At 33.8% G+C, this 22,958-nt stretch overlaps 1 protein-coding gene across 11 annotated transcripts in view; it reads left to right on the top strand.

Annotated features, from left to right (window-relative positions):
- LOC119083351 (collagen alpha-1(XVIII) chain-like) overlaps positions 1 to 22,958 on the top strand; it is a 141,469-nt gene that overhangs the window by 46,229 nt on the left and 72,282 nt on the right. For 10 of the 11 annotated variants that reach the window (XM_037193056.1, XM_037193059.1, XM_037193054.1 and 7 more), the window contains exon 6: positions 19,974 to 20,045. The exons of the other annotated variant lie outside the window; for it this stretch is intronic. In XM_037193056.1, the coding sequence (XP_037048951.1) occupies positions 19,974 to 20,045 (72 nt within the window). The remainder of the gene's footprint in view (positions 1 to 19,973; positions 20,046 to 22,958) is intronic. 11 annotated transcript variants of the gene reach the window in all.

Here is a 22,958-nt window from a genome sequence, read left to right as displayed (position 1 = left end):
ATAGTTTGTGAAACTTGAAGTAAACGTCTTAGTAAAATACTACCTTCAATAGTATTTAACTGACTCATTTGTGTCAATACCATATCTGTTAACAATTTCATACTGTCTGGAACAGATATGTATAAAATATATGCTCAGCTAATAGCGTCATTTTCATAGATTGAAACGCTATCGTCATTTAATGGATACAGTGGATAGAGCACGTAAAAAACGTTTTTCGATTTAATGCTTCTTTAAACCGCAAATAACTCGAAATGAATTGGCCTTGAGAGCAATTAACTTCAACCAAATCGCGCGCTTCAGTAAGTAAATGCCGAATTTGTGCTTTAAACTTCAACAAATGTAAGAGACTGTAAATTTTGAAGTGTTGTTGAGTGTATAATTTGAAACTTAAAGGGCTTCTCTACTCTTCCATAGTCTCAGTAGTAGATAGACTAGTGGAATATAGCAGTTGTGACATCGGTGCTATCAGTTTTTAATGCTCGAGGTTACGTCCTTGTGTTCGGTGTCCTGTCTTATTAAAATAATTTGTGAGTAAGGTAAGGAGTCTCTATTTATTGTTACATTTGATAGGAGATCGAGTTTGTGTTAGAGTTCGCTTCGAGTTGCTTTAGCTTTTATTAATATTGAATATTTAATGTCTGAAGAGTGATGTAGATAATAAGCTCAAGCAGTATTTTTTTTAGCCGAGATCGCACAACATTAACTACATCATGTTGTATCTGGAGGAACATAGTTATTAATTTATTAAATTAATTAATTCAGGAAGCATATCTACCGACATGATGAGAAACTGTATAGATACTCTAACTTGATAGAGATATACAAAATGTTGTAACAATGTTATCAGGGTTACTAGCGACAAAAGATTTTGCATATTTATAAAAACATGATTTTACTACACATAACGTGTACTCTTGCTCTTTACAGAAATTTGTATATTTTGTGCTGCAGTAATACCTTTAACATCCTTGAGTAGAGTTATTTATACAATATATGGTCCGTCGTCTTGTTTCCTGTAATTTATACATCATTTATGAATTTAATTATGCCTAAATGGTCGACCTATGCTTGAACATGTTAAAGCTATCAGACTATTCTTAGTTATATGATTTCAATTATGTAAAACCATCGAATAGACAAATGGATCTTTAGAGACTATGAGAGTGATAGGTCATCGATCTAGTATCAAAGTTTAAATCAAAGTATCAAATAAATTTCGTTTTTATAGTATGACTATTTTCTCTACAGTAATCGATAATGACTGAAGCTCAAGTCATAAGTAGACTATGTTCAGTGAGTTAATCTATTCAAATTGTTTAAGTTGCGTATTATAAAGGTTTGTTTTTAAACATGTAATGTTCATTTTCGAATCAAAGTGTTAGAGAGTGCTAGGTCCATTCGAAATGGGTGATATTTCGAGGATTTATTGAATGACATTTTAACACTCTCACCATCTCGATTGGCAAGAAATGAAGGCTATATCTACTATAACAATATTCTTTTGTATATTTTGATGAATGTGTTATGCCTCGATAAATGCATATCGTTTATCGGTTCATGCCATCCACCGGAATGAAAATCAAATGATTAATGATAATGCATTTTGTCATCTTGACCTCAATTGCCAGAAATACCAGTGTATCTGGTGCACTATTCTGGCGTATTTGGACTCACAGTTCGATTTTATTTCACAAATAGACAATTATACATGTTAACCCTAATATGTTCAATAGAACGTGTGTTCAATAATAATGCTTTCAACTCAATAGTCATATGTACTGATGATTGAGTTTTGTATTACTATTGCACTGTATCATTTTCCATAGAAACACTTATTTTCCTTGAAAACAGTGGTTGATATTGTTTAGATGTGTACACCATACACACATTGATAAAATAGTCATTTAGAAGCAAACGAACTTAGAACTTTCAATCAGATCGAACATAGTATTACATGAAGTACGTACCGATATTATGTCGGTGTTATACAATAAATTTAGGAGTTACCTAAAAATGATTCGGTACTGAATTTACAGTGAAATTCAGCATGAAGGTTACACTTTTATTCTTTTGCCTCAGAGGGTCATTTCGTTTTTAACATCTTCATGTAAACGGAAACGTCTCTATTTACTCGAAAGATTGCATAAAAACACGCGACTACACCCTACACACTGATGTATGTCAACAGAGTAATCGATCCGAAACGCCGAAAAGTGTAAATGTTGATCCTGACTATACAGTCCTCAAATACCCAAACTTTCATTTACGTCTGCGAAGAAACGATGTTGTGGTGTTTATTGATAAAGTTCTAATATCATAAAAGTAGAAAATGTTCTGTTTTTGTGCAATAAAATGTTGCTGTGCCGGCAACAATCCACCTGTTGTTTTTTTTTATAAATTTTATTTGTAAAACTTCTACCTATTGTTAAAATAAACAGCACCTCCGTGGTGGACGCTTACTATTTTCTAGAAATCTCATTTAACTTTATGCACCGAACAGATTGTAAATTTATTTTCAAATTACTCACTCAATTCACACATTTATTAACAACATTTCGGAAAATATTAAACTGTGCTGTGATGAACTTGAATCATTTTGGGATTACATTGCGTATGAAACTACACATCCTAACTGACATTCATCAAATAAAAACGGGATTTAATTTGAATGAGAAATATATTCGCTTACTCAACAATAATGTGAAAGATAAATTGGAGTTAAATTTGATGCTAAAAAGCCTGCTTAAAAGTTTCATATAAAATATCTAAATTGTCTGTATACACAACCCCAAATCAAATTAGAACCCTTTTACCGAGTACATTCCAACAAATATGTATATAAACAGATATGCATACACCGCAGACCTATATTTATAACATATAGCACAAGCACATACACATACTGTACACCAGATCACATATGTATAAATAACCCAATTTGAGCCAGAGAAATCCATGCCATTCATATTAAAATATAGACGAGAGCATGAGTAGCGCAAAATAATTGCCACACACACACGTTTTATACTTCATTTAAACAGAAACTCAAAATCATTAGATATTCCGTACCCTAACCTCCTCGTCTTCCTGTAAATCAACACACCTAGGCATATAAATGGCATATACCCCCAACAATTCGGAATATAACAACGAACCTAACCTAATATAATAATACATGAGCTGGAGAACGTCTATGGATAAGTAATATTATAACCTCTACCAGTTCCTCTACGCACGGATGATGTGGATTGTCGAAATAATATATCATTTTGAATGAAATATAATAATATGTGATGGCAAAAAGAGGATATATATTATGGTTGGCCCATACTCTTCTCATAAAATGGCCCTGTTTAACATTATAACTTGTCTACTATATCAACTCCTCTTTATATTTTTATGTCATTTCTAGACTGAAATGACACTTTATTACAATGATAAATCCAACATTCTATCAAATATTTACATAAATCGGATACCTTTCTAGAATTCTTAAGTAATTGGACTTTAAGATGGTAAAGTTTTCAAAAATAGATGGATTTTCTATTCATTCAATAAATGCAAAGTTTGAGGGAAGGACATGGCGAACGTCTACCTGTTATTTATAACTGGGAACAAATCTTTTAATCCCGCATTAACATTGATGAATGGCAACATTGAACCATTCATACAAATATATATATCTTTTAAGGGACATGTTTGCGGTTTCATGTGACCTCAAAAGTAAACATTCAATGAGCTTATTAAACGGGTCGTTGCTAATCGCACTTAGTTTCATCTCTAGTTGAAACTGTTTGCAGCTACTTTCCTCCAATGACTAGTACGGGGAGCGTGTTCGTTTAAAGTACATAGAGAATTTAACGTTGTTTACATATTTATTGGTTGAACACGTTATGTTTGTTGTTATCAGACACAATCGTTTTTTCGTTGTATTATTCGATGAACCATCATCCTGGTGATCTCTTAAAAAATATTCTCCAACTGCGAAAATATCAACAGAATTTCCCCAGACTATAATTACTTCATTTAGTTTAATTTCTTTATGGACCGTATGCCGTTTTATATAAAACAAAATAGTGAGAGGTTTTGTTTGTTTTACCAGAATATTAGCATCAAATGTGGTCAAAATTTAATGGTATTTTAAGGAATTTAGAGAAAAATGTTTAATCTTTTACGAACGGAAAGCTTATTGCGATAGTAACAATTGAATTGTTTTTGGCTAAAATTTTGCCTTCAGATCAACTCACGGCTCGTTTTGTCGTGGTTGTCGCAAAGCCGTTTCTGCAAGATTAAAATAAATATAATTAGTGCAGAAAAATCATAAATTCGACGACGAGAATATTCTTTTAATTTGAAAAACACCAAAGTACTTTGTTTATCTAGTACTGAAATATCGCGACTTCGTCGCTCATTTCGATTCGATTCCAGAATTCGCCGTCAATTCGTGCTGGAAACCTCTCATTCGCTAAAAAAGCCAATTAGCATGCGTTTTTGAAAAAATACAATTGAACACTCTAAAAAATGCAACTCAAAATATCCTAGTTAATTACAGGGGCCGTAAGGTTTACTGCCTTCAATTTATCCCAACACGATTTCAACGTTAGGTTATACACGAGAAGTACCGGCACCAACTTTAAACGTGTGACAATTAGTGTATTTGCTAAATTTTAGCTTCCTATTAACTAATTGAATCACATTCACTCGGTACTGCTTCACTTGCTTCCGTGGCTAAACTACACTTCCTGATAACAGTTTGTTTTTATCCATCTAGATTAGATTTCATCAGTTAGGGTAATCATTTCTGATCAATGCACACAGATCATGGGATCCTTTGTACTACCCTGTCATCATTAAAATCTTGAAGCCCTTTTCAGGACCTCAACTCCTTCTCAACCTATTACCTTACGCTCTACACGAGCCACTCCAGGCGAGCAAACTGACCCCTATGATTAGGTACCAAAATGATCAGCTAATCTCTAGGGCAGAAAGCAAAGAGTGACTGGCGTCAACCTCGCTTCATTAGATTGTGATTGTCAGAAAGCCACTGGGAGGACGGCTGCGTCTCACCCCTTAGGCCTTACACTAATGAAAGCAAGTAAGGCAACATTGTCGCCCGAATCACAGTCCTTGTCATTGAGATTGACAAAGCCTGTGATTTACATTCCGCTCGATATTAACCTGGTCCAGTCTCATATTTCATCAGACTAGCCCGTTCGAACGTAAGCTTTCTCTGCAGTGAGCCAATATAAAAGCCGAGCCAGGCAGAAGCGTCACTCAACAGTGTGCCACCAAATGGCCAACCGCCAAACTCTACCATTATTTAGCCCAAAAGCCCTTACTTCCAAATTAGACTGACGAACCAGCCACCTTTGAGAAGAGGGCCTTCGGTGCAAAAGGCAAGGTGACAGCTTGTCCAGATTATGACACACTACTGAATAGCACAACGACCCGACACGGCGACCATATCGTCTCTTTGCAAAGAGTTTTGCACAACATCGAGTACATTCCCCGGATATAAATTCAGAGAGCTGTACACTGATTGAGTGTATGCTGTCTCTGCGAAGAATCAAAATAAAAGCCGGTAAAAACTAGCATCTCTCAGCAGCATAACACCACCAATCCATCCGTCGACCTTGTCCACTCTATAGCCCGAAAGCCTAAGCTCTATGAATAGTCCGGATCATTTTACTCATATAGAAGCAAAATAGGACCTAGCCACATCATTGAGTAAACTTTTAGACCATAAACCAGCCGAAGGACAAAGCTGGCGAGTGAGGCAAAGCAACTAAGAGTCCTGGTAGTGACACACCACTAAGAAGAGTACCAATCTCGACAAGCCTTCCTAATGTCTCTCCGCAAAGAAATTCCGCTTACAGCGTCCAAAAATTCACTGAAACACGTTCTCAAAATATTCGTCGTGAATTTCTGGTGGATCCAGCTGTCACTGTCTTTCACTGGTATGCTTATACACGTACACACTACACAGTGTGAGGTTATGACGAGCACCATATCATTAGCCGCACGAAAACGCTGGTTTATTGGATGATTATACGAGAACTCCAACTTTACCGGCGACCGTGGCACTTCATAACTGAGATTTAGTCAACAGAAATGTTTTTCTGGTCAGTTCTGACTACAAAAAGTATAATTAAATTCAGACACAGAAACAAAACACTTGTTGACGTTTGCAGTGTTGTCAGCGTGACCATCTACATCTATCTATCTACATCTATCTATCTATCTATCCATCTACATTTCCTCTCTGTTTCTTGATTTCGTGGCGACATATTTCGGAGTCGCGTTGTTAGGTAGATGTGTTAGATAGATAGATTAGGTTTGTGGGAAATGTTCAACCGAAACGGCTGAACTAGCACCTGGATCTGCGACCCTTTGTACTGTTTTCCCGCGACCTCCGTTTATTGCAAAGAAGTCACGTCAAAATTTTCATACATCATAAGATGACAAGTTCATAATAAGAGAAAGAAAAGATAACCCAACTTAAAAACTAGAATCTTCAAATCTTAAAAAAAAAACTAAAGTGAAAAATGTAATTTGATAGCAAAAGAGGAAGAGAAAATGGAAAACCAAGAATAAGCTTGCATGGAAAACAGGAAACAATGCGACGGAGTCTTTGGTCCGGATGTAAGGCGAGAGTGCGTCGAGGTGTCTGATCCATCCCCAGACAAAGAAGTCTTCATTCTTGCTTGTTCTTCTTCGGGGTTTTCCTGAGACTGGGACGCTCATCATTCAAAGCGGCACAACTTGCGGACCCTGCCAGCATATGCTCCTCGTTTTCGGTGAGCATGTTGCCTCGAGGGGTGCCATCCACACTTCTCTGAGAAGGTGGTTTGAATTGGCGGTACGAGAGGTCGAAATTGCTCGTAGACTTGTGCTCTTCATTTTTCGAGTTCGATGATTTCGACTTCGATTTCTTGGCACGTCGTTTGTGCTCTTCCTTTCTGATTTCAATGGGCCCGAGAATCCAGTTGATTCTGTTCGCTTGGGCGCTAATCTTGTCGAAAGAGAGTTCGTCAATCCTCATGTAGACCATGCTGCAGTTAGACCCCTTCGGCCGGATGTTTTTTATACGCCATGCTTCGGTGTTGAGATCTTTGTTCAACTGCGCCAGATTGTCTAATATAATGTTCTTCGGTTGTCTCGTGGGAATTTTTGCAGTCACCCGAACGCTTAGGAACTCCGGCTTATAAGTCAGCTTTGCCTCTTGTGATATGACCATCATTCTGCCTGAGACCTCTGGGATGCCGATACTGATGATGCCTTTCACCCATCTCTCACAAGCATAGTCGGAGCAATAAACATACACTCCGTCTTGCCCTATCTTACAGGGTTCCTTGAATATCGGGATGAACTTTGCCCTATCGACAAGCGAACTTTCGATTTGGTACTGAAGAAAGCTTCTGATGGCTTGTAGATCATTTTTGGTCGGCGGTCTATCCAGCAGACAAGCTTTCAGGTTGAGACTCGGAGAGTCGCGATTCAGCAGGTCCCAATTGGAAAGCTCAGCAGTTTCGCGATCTGCGCCGTCTTGCAATTTAGCTAACTTTTTCGGTTGTTTCGCATTACTATCTGGTGTCGTGTCAACACTGCGATTGCGTTTTGCTGCTACCGGTGTGCTCCTTTCATCCGGTACTATCTGCTCGTCCGTCTGTCTGCGGTTGTTTATGTCACCAGAAGCTCCGACCTTCGCAAGCAATGTCAACAGCGACCCGTCCGATTTACCCTTTTTGTTCCTGGCCAAAACTTTTCGATTTCGACCCTGAGTTGTTGCTATCGGTTCGGTTTCAATCAATTCGGGGAGTTTACGAGCCGAACTAATCTTGGGTTTTTGCAATGACTCAGAAAGGGAATACACAGTGTGAGGTTATGACGAGCACCGTATCATTAGCCGCACGAAAACGCTGGTTTATTGGATGATTATACGAGAACTCCAACTTTACCGGCGACCGTGGCACTTCATAACTGAGATTTAGTCAACAGAAATGTTTTTCTGGTCAGTTCTGACTACAAAAAGTATAATTAAATTCAGACACAGAAACAAAACACTTGTTGACGTTTGCAGTGTTGTCAGCGTGACCATCTACATCTATCTATCTACATCTATCTATCTATCTATCCATCTACATTTCCTCTCTGTTTCTTGATTTCGTGGCGACATATTTCGGAGTCGCGTTGTTAGGTAGATGTGTTAGTATTAGCGTATGATTGTAGTAAAATAAAAAAATTTCGGTTGCTGTGGGTCCTGTTTTGAATTGAACTCGACAATCCTTTTATTTTTCTGATGCGACACAACATTCGTGGAAACAGTTAGGTGTTAAGACGCATTTAACTCAGAGTTAATCCTGCAATTTTGTAATTTCGCTCTTCAAAGTTTTTTCAATGAATTAGGAGTTATATAATTTCGCTTCGTATCGAATTAATAATATTTTAGAGTGGGTGGGCGATAATTTTGAAATTTTAACATTCAATCACCTTACTGTAATATTTTAAATTGCGCTGAAAAACTCACTTGAGCCCTCTCTCACTACCATATTATAACCACCCACAATAACAACATCTATTGAATCAGTTCATTAGAATGAACGATTTACCTGGTACTCGTGTAGAAATCGAGGAAATCGACACAAAATTGTTTTGAAAGGTTTTTGAGATGAAGATTAATGAGGTTTACGTTTTGTCTGAATTGTTCAACTGGAATTTGTTTAGCCTTTGGGATATGGTCGACTGGAAAAACATTTTACATTTTTATTATTCATAGCAACATAAATTTGTTCAAAAAAGCGCACATTGTAATTGCTTTTTACTGAAAATTGAATATTGGTAAAAAAATATGTTACACGCTTCGTTTGCGTCCACATCACAAGCTTGAAGCTTTTGTTGGTTAAAAAGGTTTTATTTGCCCTTGAGACCGAAAAGAAAATTACAAAAACTCGAATCAAAAAAATTATTCGAAGGACATAACTAACTTAGTGTAAAAACATAAGACTGTTTCTACACTGTTCACTAAACTATCAACGTTAATCCGTCATAACTAATAAAACACAAATTCCCATTCCTCAACTCAACCATAAGCAAACTAGAATTTAAAAATATAAGAAACGTCCCCATGCATCTCCTCATATGCCATAAAATAAACTTTTACTGTTCCAAGCTTCGTTCGCTTTTTATGATAAATACACACCGAATAGCGTTAAAGTTTCATTACTCCATAAAGACCCATCTCGTACGGTAGTACGAAGGACCAACGCTCAAAAATAAGTATTGTATGCACAGCATAATCGGATATGTATATTACGTCTCATATCAAAAAGTAAAATAAAAATTGTATATCATCGCAACTGGGAGTACAGTGACCCATAAAGTGACTTTTTCTAAAAAAAAAGCTTACAAAACCTGATTAAACTCCGAACTTTGAGTAGTTTCAAACACGATATTATCTATTTAATATGCAATACATTTCATGAGAAATCTGGCAATTTATTGTAGTTATTCTGTCGGAAGCTTGCGAAAGTATATTTTTCGAATGGCTTTGCATATGTACGTATAGTTACACTACTGACTATGAACGGTATACACAATGCACATGAGGATATGTGATTTTTGTATTATATTGTTGCTAAGCATTAAAGTTTAGAATTTTTTGCCATTTTTTGGAATAAAATCCAAACATGAATAAAATGGTAACGGTTACGTGAAAAAAAATGCTTTTATGCCACAGTCATTTTACAAACTCATAATACTGTGCATCCGTACATGATTCGTCGAGTATGAGACAAAAGTAGTTATTTTTAGACACGAAGGGAAAAGTCAAATTGCCCACGTCGAGCAATATAAAACTGTCCTTAAGTTTCGCAGTCCCATTCGTACAAAAGACAGTAGAATCAGTAGGAGAAAGTTACAACTCCAACCACACGTAACTCTTAAAGAATGGTTTTCTTGCAAAATCTAGTGTGACCATTTTTCAAAATCACTCCGTAAGTTGTAATTTTTGTCTCCTCGTTGGATATCAAAAATCGCTCGAGCCGTTGATTTACTTTGATCTGATCAATATGAATCGTTTATAAGAACTTTACCTTTATTTTAACGATTGGATATGAATCGTTTATAAGAACTTTACCTTTATTTTAACGATTGGATTGCAGTGACTGAACTCTGTACGAGTCTGAAAACACAAACTTTGTAAAATTAATTTTTTCCATAAATGTCCGACTCACCAAAAAGTTTCAACGAGTCCGCGCTTACGATATGAATAGTAGAACGAATTGCAAAAAAATTTTAAACAAAAAACTGAAGGAAACTGCATTGAGATCATTTTGAATTTGTAGCTTTTTGTGGCGACATTGTTTAAACAAACTTTCTCTAACTGTTATGTCCATTTAAAATGTTCTTTTTGCATCGTTACCCATTTAAATCTGAATTTTGAAATAATAGTAGCATATATGCGGCGAACAGGTGATTGTTGTTAAGCCAAGGGTGATACACAGTTGCATTATATGTAATTTCAATGGACATGTTTTCTGTTTCAATTTACTGAACAAGATTAGCAAGTTTCATAGTTAATTACAAAATAATTTCCGTCCGCAGTAAATTTGAATCGTCAGTTTTAAATTAATCATGAACGTATCAACTCAACAATAATCCACGCTTTTACATCACTTACACCACATGGACACAACATTGATACAACACCTTGTAATGAGATTAATGTGGAAAAGTGTGATATTTTAGTGGAAAAGTGTGGTATTGAGGTGGAAAAATGTGGTATGGGGAATGTATAATGATGGACTAAAACGCAACATTTTATGCAACAACCACACCATTTTTACAACAATAATCCATCTACTTTACATCAGTTAGACAACACCAACCCAACACTAAAACACACTAATACACCAACAAATGTGGTAACAAAGTGGAAAAGTGTGGTATTAAGGTGGAGAATAGTGGTATAAGTGATGTAAAAACGATGGTCGAGTATTTTAAAATTTATGCATCAACTTTACCACCCACAAATCAGTTTTCCCTCGATTTTACATCAGTAAGACAACACTGACACCACTCCAATACAACCTAACACCTCTCTTGTACAACACTTGTACATCAAAAATACAACAATTATACATCAATTCCACTCAAAATTTATCAGATTGCCCATTATGGGACTGCTCGACACTCGTCGATATGAGACCATTGTATTTCAAATGAAACCATCAAACTAGGTATTGATCATCAATGAATAAAATTAAGAAAACCAGCTATGAGTTGGATAATAATATGCTTTCTAAACTTACAGACTAGGAAAGTTTAACATGCATGCCATGAATGTACAGTTTTTTTTAAATTAAAACTAAGACAAAAAATCCAGAAGGGAAACATAAAATTTAACATTCGGTTGACGTTATTATTTAAAATCCCTTCGTGTGCCTTTTCAATTTTGTATCTTACCAACACTTATGAGCTTTACTGCTGCTAAACGCTACACTACCTGAAAACAATGGAAGGACGATGATTACATTTCGCTTTTTGCAATATTTTGTGTTGGGTATGTACTTTGTTGTGCATTTGATGTAATGTAATATGTCACGCTACTTTTATACCTTTAAAGGAATTTGGAAAACCTAATATTATTTGGCAACGGATATCAATGCTACTTTTAATTAACACGATTTTTGACACCTATGCTCACACCATGAAAAAGGTTAATTATTATGCTTCTAGAACTGTAAAAATCATGTCTAAAATGTTTCCATTCCATGTGAGCGAAACGACTCCCATTTCGTTCCTTTTGTTGACAACATGTGCTACACTGACAAAAAATTACAAAAAATATTTTAAAATATTACCTGTTGCAGGTAACTTGTCTCCAGGTAATCTTTTTCTCATATAAAATACATTACCTGGTACAGTTAACTGTAGACAAATTATATGTCACAGGTAATCTTTTAAAATCTTTTTTGTCAGCGTGGAACAAATGAAACTGTAGAACGTTAACCCCATAAATAGTTTTAACAGGCGAGAGTTACATAATATACTTAAAAAATTGTAGTTCCTGTACCATCAAACAAAATTGTTCGAAATACAATAGCTCAAATAAAATGTGAAACTCTGGGGTAATTGAAGTCGATTTTCATTTATTTTATTACGCTGAACTTCGCTTCAAAAGTACTGTTTCATGTTCACTTCAATAATATTCAAATCAGTCACTGCAAAATACTGACAACTAGTTTATCAACATACCTACCTAACATATTCATAGTATCATGCCCGCACGTTAGTAAGCGGGCGTGACGCAAGTACAGTACCAAAAATGTTTTTAAAAAGATTTTTGGGGACGGCGGAGCATATTTACAGCATTTTTTTGACATCTTCACTTGACTTGTGACAATGGTTGTGTCAATTTTTTGTTGATAAAACTTTTACGCACGACGCACAATGCGCCACCCTCAGCGATATCAGTTATTTTGTAAGTAATATAAAGGACTTGCGTCACATTTACCCTTTAAGGGTTTTTTGACTGATTTTTACTATACATAGTATAAAATCTTCAAAATATTTTACCGGAAGTGATTATTTATATTCGAGTTTTCATTAATTTAAAGAAAAGAAAAACTTCTGGTAATTTTTCAATACGAACACCTGACGCTGAAGCCTACCTATTAGATGTAAGTTTATACAATTTTCTCACACATAATTTTTCTTCAACTTTTTTTTGTTGCAAACCAACCTATAATTTTCTGAAATTAGTTGCTAAACCATAAAAAAAACCAAACAACATGAACTTTCTATACCGCCTTTGAATACATAAAGGGGATTATTTATCGTCAACACAAGTACCGCTTGCTTTCTTGTGCCATTAAAAAGTTTTTTTTTTTTGCTTTTTTATATGCTCATTGCATATAGCTGCTACAAAAGCGTACCACAACTTATTGCTCTTAACATGTAATAAAATAAAAAGTTAAAAAAAAGTAAAAAGAAAATCTTAATTGAAAATGCCTTTACTGTTAGTTACTACTAGTGGAATCATTTGGAAGCGGTAAAAGCATCAAGATACGCTTTGTAAGGCACATTGAAATCATAGATTTTTTTTTTGATTTTAAGTTACCTCAGTGTACGATTCATTATTAAAGGCGTCACTTCACCTTACATGTATTTGATATAGCTAGTGTCTATTAGACACACCACCTGTGGATATGAAAACTTGAGAGACATTAATCTTAGCATTTATTCAAATTTCGTACAGGTATATCAGTTTATTGATATAAGTTTATTGATTTATTATGGAAAATGTCAAAAAATACTAATAGAGGTATTCTGTTAACGGCTCTGTTAACCAAGCAGTACTGGAATAGTTTAGGAGACAGGCAGAGGTTCACTTATGGTGACTTAGTGCCAATTTATTACTGAAATGTCATAATAAATTACGAAATAAAAATGTTAATCCGACAAGAAACATATAGTAGAGAATGTTGCAGGAGTGAAATTCGACAGGTTTTCTGTCTTAGGAGACACCATACAAAATTTGTTTACAGTCGGATAAATAAAGATTTCTGGGTTTTTAGAGATATATTATCATTTCTCTAATTCTCTCAATTGCCATTTGAAATAACATGCGAAATGAGATAATACAGAAGAACGATGGAAAGGATGATGTCTCTTAAAGTCCCGAAATCTATATTTCTTCGACAGTAACAAATGAAAATCTATATTTTTTATTTTAGTCTTTCATTTTTATTGCGAGCACGTGACTAACCAAAACTCAGGATATAAAAATCTAGATTTTCATTTGTTCAATGAAATTATTGTGGAATCAGTTACAAACAACCAAAACCACAACAAAAACAATAACAAATCCTACATTAGAAAACTTGTCGAGTTCACTTTTGTCTATCTGTAAACAAAATTTTATTGTGGAGACAATCAAAAGGAAGCTTTTTGCACACGAATCTTAACATTGCTTTAAGTATATTGCTTTGTACGTGTAGTATATCTACATTTAATTTGGTAAATAGATCTAAACTCTATAAAATTAAAAAAAATCTGAACAAGTCAACGTGTCACATTCCTTTTATCTAATTCAATAGTTTTGGCACTGCTTTATTACGTGGATTTTCGAGTTTTTCTTACACTCTTAATTAACACCTACTACAAATACTTTGATCATTTGAACCATCTCCATACAAAATGTTCACTTTAGAGGCTAGACGCTGCGACTATATATACCAACGAAAGACTAATAAATCAGAGCACATAATAAACATGTTTATCTTTTTTACATATATATATTTTGTGCGTTGACTTCAGCTTGTGTAATCCAGCTAAGACATCATCATTTATTAGCATTGATGGTTTTACTACAATATTTTACCGAGATGGTCACATATGAATGTGTTGTTTATATACACACATTTAAAATCACACATTGTAGTATTTCATGTTACCAATAGATCAATAGATCTGGAATAAGCATTATACGAATGTCAGATTACAAATTATGATCACGAAGGTGAGCAAAGGCTACCTATAAAAATAGTACATTGAATGACAAGGGGCGAAAGTAAAAAAATTCAACCGTGTGCGAGAGTTGGAGCCCGCGCCGAAGGCAAGGGCTCTAATCGCACAGGTTGATTTTTTTTTTTTTTCCCCCGAGTCGTTCATACTATTTTTTTTGATACCAACATTGAAAATTGATACGTATCGCAAACATCGCAACAAAATGTTGAAATAAAAAGGCATTTAGCCAGAAAATGCGGGGGTCCAGGGGGCGGCAGCCCCCTGGTATATGAAAAATTTAATAATTTAGCCATCACAACAATAACACACACAACAATTAAGATATAACTAACAAATCATTCAGTAACAATAAGTATCAACTTTGTATGCTAATTTCAATAAGAACACTGGCGCATAGTGTTTTACAATTTTGATCAAAGTATTCTGCATAATATGAGCGGATTTTGTTGACAACTCAACTCATTTCTCTCATTTTCTGTGACGTCAGTCACTTTCGCTGTTCGTTCAGTTGCGTTCGCTCTTCGTTAAGTACTTTCTCCCCGTGGGATGCATTTTTTTACTTTCGCCCCTCATATGCGGGGCGAAAGTATCATTTTTCAATGTTGGTATAAAAAAAAGTAATTTTAAATGAGATACGAGTTCCTTTCAGTCGTTATAATACTGTTTGATTACATTATCATAATATAACGTTATTTATTGCGTCGTAAACGTATTGACAAAAATTAAATGATTTTTTTTATTGATTTTTTTCTTTAAATTTGTTTATTTGAATTATTTAATGAATGACTGAAGTCGCTAAGTGAAAAATCAAAAAGATGAAAAAAATACGCTGACTTCTAAATAAATGATTACTGACTTTTGTGACTCAGAGCTATTTACAGGCAATTAGGCGTTACCTTTTTAGATTTTTCGTTTTAATGGTTAAATCCATACTATTATTATTTCGTAGTTGGAGCCACCCCATTTATATTTATAAAATTGAATAGGAAAAATCCGATTGAGTTCTGTGTTATAATTAACTCAGATACCATTTTTGTATTGACTTTGAAATAAAATGTACAATCTATTTTTAATTGATTTTCTCTCTCCCTCTGTTTATTTGTTTTCAGAAATATTTAAAAAAATACAATGCCTTTGATTTTAGTTTTTTTTTTATTTATTCTCACAAAGCATATGGCTGTAAATGCATTTTTCAAAGAATGTCAGACATAACGGCCGCTACGCTCAAGCATTCCATTGAATTGTGCAATTCATTCATGTACAGTTTTGAGTATTGACCGGAAATTCAATTATTTTTTTTTTTCATATTTTATTAATTTTACTAAAAATGACGCTACGGGATACTGTGTTTTCCCAATGAAACCCTAATTAATCCCAACAACATGCCTCAACAAATTTCTATGTGTTTTTTTTTCGTATATTTTTAATATCCTCAATACAAACAACACACTCCACTCTACGGATATTAGCAATGGAGTGAAAATGTACCAAAATCACAGCAGCTTTGTACAAGTTTATACAAGTTTGAAGTGAAAATGATGTTGGGATGATTATTTTTTTATTATCAAAACTACAACCGTACATCACTTTCGGTTGGATTTCGTCGCGTATTTATGACGTCGTTTAGGAAAAACGTTGTTGCTAACTTTTACTGATAGGCTTTTAGCGAATTTGATTGCAGAACTCGCCTTCGCTTAAAAAAAAGCCTTTTGTTACGTACCTGCGGGAAAATCTGCTTACTCGCGAGGGGTAAGCAAATTTTCCCATAGATACGTATTATATTTCACTTTTCAATGGTTGTCACGATTTTACAAATTAAAATGTTTGCTCAAAAACGTGTGGTAAAGACGAAAATTTTCATCAAGAGTTTTTTAGTAAAACACCTCAACAATGGAAAAAAAATTATGTAAATGTCATCTTGTGTGATTACCGACCTCAGCTTCGTCTCGAATAGATAAACTTCACACATGATCTACCATTTCTACCGTTAATTACCTACAGAACTTTAATTTTACCGCAGCAATAACGATGAAAAGTTATATAAAATAAATATTTTCACATATGTTTCGTAATTCGTATGTTTTTTACAATTGAAATTAGATTCGTATGTGTCCTTCTCCCCAATGGGATTATCCACATCGTTCAGGAAAAAAGACATAAATTGAATTCAATTAACCTCCGCTCTGTACACCGTTCTGACATGCGTTATTTTATCTGTTAAACAAATCAACTCTTGAATGCTACATTCTATACACATTCTATGTTGTTGTTTTTAAATTAGTTGAGTTAGGTCTATATGACGAATTTTTCCGGGCTAGCTATATATTATAGGGAATTGCTATAAGCGATATATACATTATCATCACATAAATACCTCCGTTGCATGTGACGCGTCACAATAAAATATTTCGAAGCAAGTGGAAAATGTATAACTATATTCGTGTATCGCTAAAATGTAAATTAAAATCTTGATTGACATTCTACTACTTGCACGAATACATAATGTTTCTTTTAATAAGCTCCAACATCTTCTATGGCTCTTTATGTTTTCTTACCTACCTTATTATAGCTCATGTAAAGCGCTTGCGATATTGTCTAATGGATGCAATAGCTTTGCTGCCACAAAATTTATTTCTTTTTAGTATCTAAGCTGCTCTCATTTGTATGGGTTTTGTAAATCAAATTAAAAACCAATTTATAAATTAAGGTACAAGTACAAGGCAATTTAGCAAATTATTTAGAATAAAATATCATTTCGATGGGAAATATTGGTTGAAGTAAACTCTCTATTTAAGCAATTTGTTGAAGATGTCGGCAAAATTTGATTGAAAAATTTTGGTTTGAAAATTGATTTCTGAGAACTGCCTTGAATTGGAAGCACTAGCAAAAAAGGTAAATCTACCAAGATTTTTGATGTGGGAGCAAGTGTGGGAGTTGTTGTGGTGTATACGGTACATCGTTAGGAAAGCTGAACAACAACAGTAATGCTCGGATGTATCTGTCGTTTAACTTACCAAATCACAGCCTAAAACCGATCGCATTGTAGTTACAGTTAGACGTAAGTAACTTGTCATTACCAAGGTAGTTATATATCTAATAGGTAGTTACATTCAAAAGAATACAGTAGCATTCATTGAGAAAGCAGTTCGAGTCGGTAAGAAATGGTAGTGCATAAAAGAAATCACGTTCTCCATTCTGAATGTCCGCTACTGTACTACAGAACTGCTGCTGGTGTAGAAGTTGTAAGTACACAGCTAACTACCAATTAAATAAAGTTTTTATTAATTGGGACAATGGCTTCACTCAACCCTTTTATATATTACAGCTCATAAAGATGTTATTTCTTCTGTCAATCTTCATTCTAAAGATATCAAATTTATTTTTTAGAGCTAAAGATTGAGAAAATGATTAATTGTTAGTGGTGGATTTTTCGCTTTAAATTTCCCGAATTTCCTTAACAGTTCAAAGCATTTATGTACTTCGTCACAGTTATAATTTATTACGACTAAACACAATGCTGAAAGTTATCGTCTCGATTCTGTCTATGATAATTATAATCCTTGTGTATCGTTACTTCAAATGGAAATCTAATCAAAATATGTTGAAAGTTACACTAAATATAACATTTTCCACAGATTATTCCGACAAACTTTTCTCTAAAACTCATTATGCGAAATGACTGTGTGTGTAGATAATGTTATTGGATTAACATCTTAATGCAGTGAGACGAGAGAAAGAGAGGCTTATAAGTGTATAATCTTATGGATTTTGAGAAAATATACATTTCATTTCGTCATACATTTATGCTATGTTTGTGGGTACTGTGTTTAATGTTTGATTTGTGTGATAAAATTTTCTTCTGATAATATTTAACCAGCGGTAGCTAGTGTTGTTCATTATTGGTGGCGTGGAAGAGCTAATAAATAAACGAATTTTACACAGCGCTAACTAAACTAACAAAATTCTGTCATAAATCACGTCAGACGTGAGAATAACTGATTTTTTTTACATCATGTTAAAGAAATAAAACTCGGTTATTGTTATAAGATCCTATACAAATTTCTCACTAACTGAACTTTCGATTCTTGGTAATTCGACAATGTTCACAATCATCAGGGTCATGATAAATTCGAATAGATGAGAATATTGAGAATGTGATTGTGACAGGTAAATGAACATACACAACATGAACGTCTTTTATATGCACCTGTAGGCGAAATATAACATATATAGTTTGGATTGTACATCACTATGAGAAACTAATATTCAATATTCAAATCAATGAGTTGTCAAGTCATGGTTTTTATAATTATAAATTCGCAACTATTCATCTTTCGTCTTCTATTTTCTATATTTGTCATCAAATTGGATCTGATCGTAAAACGTTGTTATACAAACCAAACAAGTTTTTTTTTACTATTTCTTTATTATCCAGCCAGCACCGAAAAATCAATATCGCCGACATAACTCATAAGATGATAAATAAAATGAGTTTTTTTTTCTTACATTTTTGTGTTTTATCAACTGACGATGTATATGTAAAGTTATAGAAATCATCAAACACATTATATTTGGCAAAGATAAAAAAAAATTGAACAACAAACATCTTGAAGAGAATTTAAACAAAACTAAATAATAAATGCAACACTCCCATATTACGGAGTAAATTAGGAAATAAATGTTACTGCAAACATTAATGCGAAGAGAAAAAAAAAGTTTGTTGATTTTTTAAATAAGTTTTTTTTTCTGGTCAGCTAAAAACTTTTTCATATACCGAGCCGTGAGTATGCATGTGTACACATCAGAAACTGCCACCTCCTAATAAAAATTAAATTTGCAATTTTGGTAGTTATCTTATGGTTGTGGTCCTAGTAAGACACACGGTATTGACGTGCGGTGTCTCAAATTAATTGTGCAAACCACATGGTAGATAACATAGTTTAAGTGTTGTCATTATTTCTTGTGTATTTTTTCAAAGTATGATAATATCGTCGCGTGCCTTACCTGCGTTTTAATGTTATGTTTCTCATTGAAGCATTTTAGAGTTGCTGTTTTGTTGTTCAGCGCACAAAAAATTACATATATTTAATTATAAATGCCATAAAATGTTTAATAATATCCTGGCATCACACTGTATAACATCGACATTATTATATTAACATAGTGTTGCGTACTCTAGGATTCCGTGATTGTGTGTCGATTGTTTTTGAAAGACTAATAACCGCTTATGATGGGTTATTATTTGTATATAATCGTTGTGTGATATTATACTATACAAATATATGGGATTAATCGCCTGTGTTTACTTTGAAAACAACATATCTATATCAGATGTTGGTTGATTATTGTTGTACGGAAATTAAATGGCAGTTCATGGAGAAAATTTAAATAACTAAATCATGAATTATCAATTTAAAATATTTTCACTCCTATTTCTGCAGGGAGCTTTTCAATTTTTAAAATTATATGGTTATCCAGATGTTATACCAACGCTATGCAACAGAACAAATGCGGTAAGTAAATAATAATCCGTTAAATAATAATGAAGGAACAAAAAAGAGAATGCGACGGATAAACTCAGTTATGTGGAAATGGAACTGCATGTAGATGCCAGGCTACACAATGAACTCGTATACAATAATAAAATTCGTTGAAAATTTAGTTCCACGAAAATGTACGAGAATCGTAAGTTTTCGAATGAAACGCTATATGGGGAATTTGGAACAAATTTACCACATGCAAAGAAAACAACTTTATGCTTGCATATTTACCGCTGGCGTCCCTTTAAATTATTTGTACCTCCACCTTATAAAATAATTTTGCATTTTATTGTTCTTTCCCTGTGGTTACTTTTATGCTCTTCGCAGTGTTGAATTTAAAAAAAAAATTAGTTTTTCGTTCTGTGAATTTAATTTGATTTTTGTGTTTACGTTTTTATGCAAATAAATTACAAATTTGAATTAGGTCGGGTATTTTGTGTGTCTTACAAGAGATTTGTAGATAGGAAGTTTTACTTTTCTTGTGGCTTTTTCAATACGTATTACGTATGTGCTAATTTTTTCCTCAGCAAGAGAGACAAATGTTTGTTTAGAGAAAGTATTTCTCCGACTAATGGCATACGCATACAAATCACCTAGGCTTGCGTATATATTCGTAAAGTCGGAATTTTTATCAAAATACCAAGTTGTGAAAGTATCAACAATGTCTTTCGTACCTTTGAATATAATCAGCAAAATCATTTCTATCAGCCATCCGAAACATAATGTTTCAAACATTCTTTGTGCCGACCTATGTGGCATAATGAATAGACGTACAATAGATCTCATCTTATTTTTCAGTTATTTTACATGAACAAATGAAAAACTCTAGGGTTACATACTATACACAATGTGTACTTATACATCCACATTTATGTTTCGTAATTAATAATCACCCTATCACCCAGGTTATTTATAGCTAAACTCAAAAATGCGGAAAAATTTCTAGCATGAACCAACATACATAATCCTTATAAAGTAGTTTGATGACTCTTTTTAAAAGCAGTCAAGTTTCTTGACAGTTTCCCGCGGAGAGGTTGATATATTTGGATTGCAATGGATACCAGCTTTTCGAAGAACAGACAATGTTCGCAGCATATATATATCTATATACCATCATCGTACGTCTTTACATGGCTAAATAAATAGCCTTTCTATGTTTTTAACAACTTGAAGATGATATAGGATTACACATTTATAAGTTATGATAAATTACTTTATCCCATGACTGTAATATTGGTATATCAGTGACGGAGCGAAAGGATATTAAATTATTTATGGCAGAGATGAAAGGGCTTTGTTCGAAATGCAGAAATAAATGATTTTGAATTGTTGAGCTTTAAACTGTGTCATTTTTTTAAATACTAAAAAATGTTCTCCGGCCACTGTAAACGTTAAAGTTGGGAGAAATTAAATTTCGAAAATTCAAATACTTAAATGTCCCGATGATTGTTTCAGCTTAACGTTCTTAAAATTCAATTAAAATTAATGTTACTGTGGTTATGCTGGCAATCATCAGAAATTGCTTGGAAATGATTATGGTTCATGACTTTCATTTACTTAGCCTTTACACCATAAAATGGCAATTAAATTTTTACTTACCTCTGAAATTTAATCAATTTGGAAAATATTTACGCTTCAGTTTTCTTTCGTCGACAAAGGTTCTTTAACGACAAAAATGTTTTTTGTGATAATGGTTGAAATATTAGCTCAAGCAAAAAATATATTCCCCAAGAACGTTGCAGGCAATGAAGTTCATTCTTTGAACCGAAGATTAAATTGTCAAAACTGGTAGAAAAATATCAATTCTTGAAAATGTTTTTGTCTCGTCTTAATAATACATCCTTTGTCACCATTGTCAGCGATTTTCAAAGTTGTGATTTTTTAATTATTCTGCGTTTACTTTAACTGACGTCATTTATTCACGCGCTTATACCCTTTGTCTGGATTGTTTGTTTACCAACAACAATTTTAAATACAATGTTTGGGTTTGGAACAAGTTGAGTAATTGTGGACTTAATTCTATCTTATAATTATAATTTGTGGAATGTTTTTGAAACAATTTAATGCCATTAATAGTAAGCCAGTTGTATTGTTGTGCACAGTATTTAGCTCAATGCAGACAATTTTGGTGTCAGGTAATTTTTTCCCCATTGTAGTGAGATACAAATTTAATGGTTCGCCACTACGTGCTTTACTAGATGAAAGAATATTTTAAAATGAAATAACGACTGCCTGAAAAACCAATTCTAGACGAGCTACAAAAAGTGTGTCACGTCTTGCTGAAATTATTACTGTCATATTACTGCAGCACAAGTGAAATATTAGAAGTGATATTAGTTATTAAACTATTTTTACGTGTTACGGCATGTTTCATTTTCATTTACATTGCCTAATCACGTAAAGCATTGTACTTACGAGGTTCCAAGTTGTTATTTGACAAGTGGGGAATACAGCCTTCCCCTTCGGGTCGGGCTGTAACACCCCACTTATCAAATACACAACTTGGAACCTCGGAAGTAATATACTATTAAACAAATTTATTATAGACCCAACTTTTACCGTAATTATATATTACTCGCACCCTGATTTTGTCTGTGAAATAAACACAATTCACATCCTCAATAATCACACAAAATAGAAGGATTGTATGATTTTGAAATTAACTAATTAATCATTGACGTTACCAATTGTTTTAGAGTGGTGGAATAAAATTGTTTGTCAGATTTTCTTAGCCTTCTCAATCTATAGCTTCTTTTGTTGAAGGTACTATCACCTGTTGATACCAAATCTGTTACTTTGTTTATGTTAACATACATTCTTCAATTTAAGAAAACCAAGAGCTCATAACTCGGTTTTCTCGCTGTGGTCGAGGGTAAGGATTAGAAT

This window comes from Bradysia coprophila, unplaced genomic scaffold (genome assembly GCF_014529535.1).
Source record: "Bradysia coprophila strain Holo2 unplaced genomic scaffold, BU_Bcop_v1 contig_588, whole genome shotgun sequence".
Classification (NCBI taxonomy): domain Eukaryota; kingdom Metazoa; phylum Arthropoda; class Insecta; order Diptera; family Sciaridae; genus Bradysia; species Bradysia coprophila.
The sequence above is the reverse complement of the archived record's forward strand: the minus strand, read 5'-3'. Positions and strand labels throughout refer to the sequence as shown.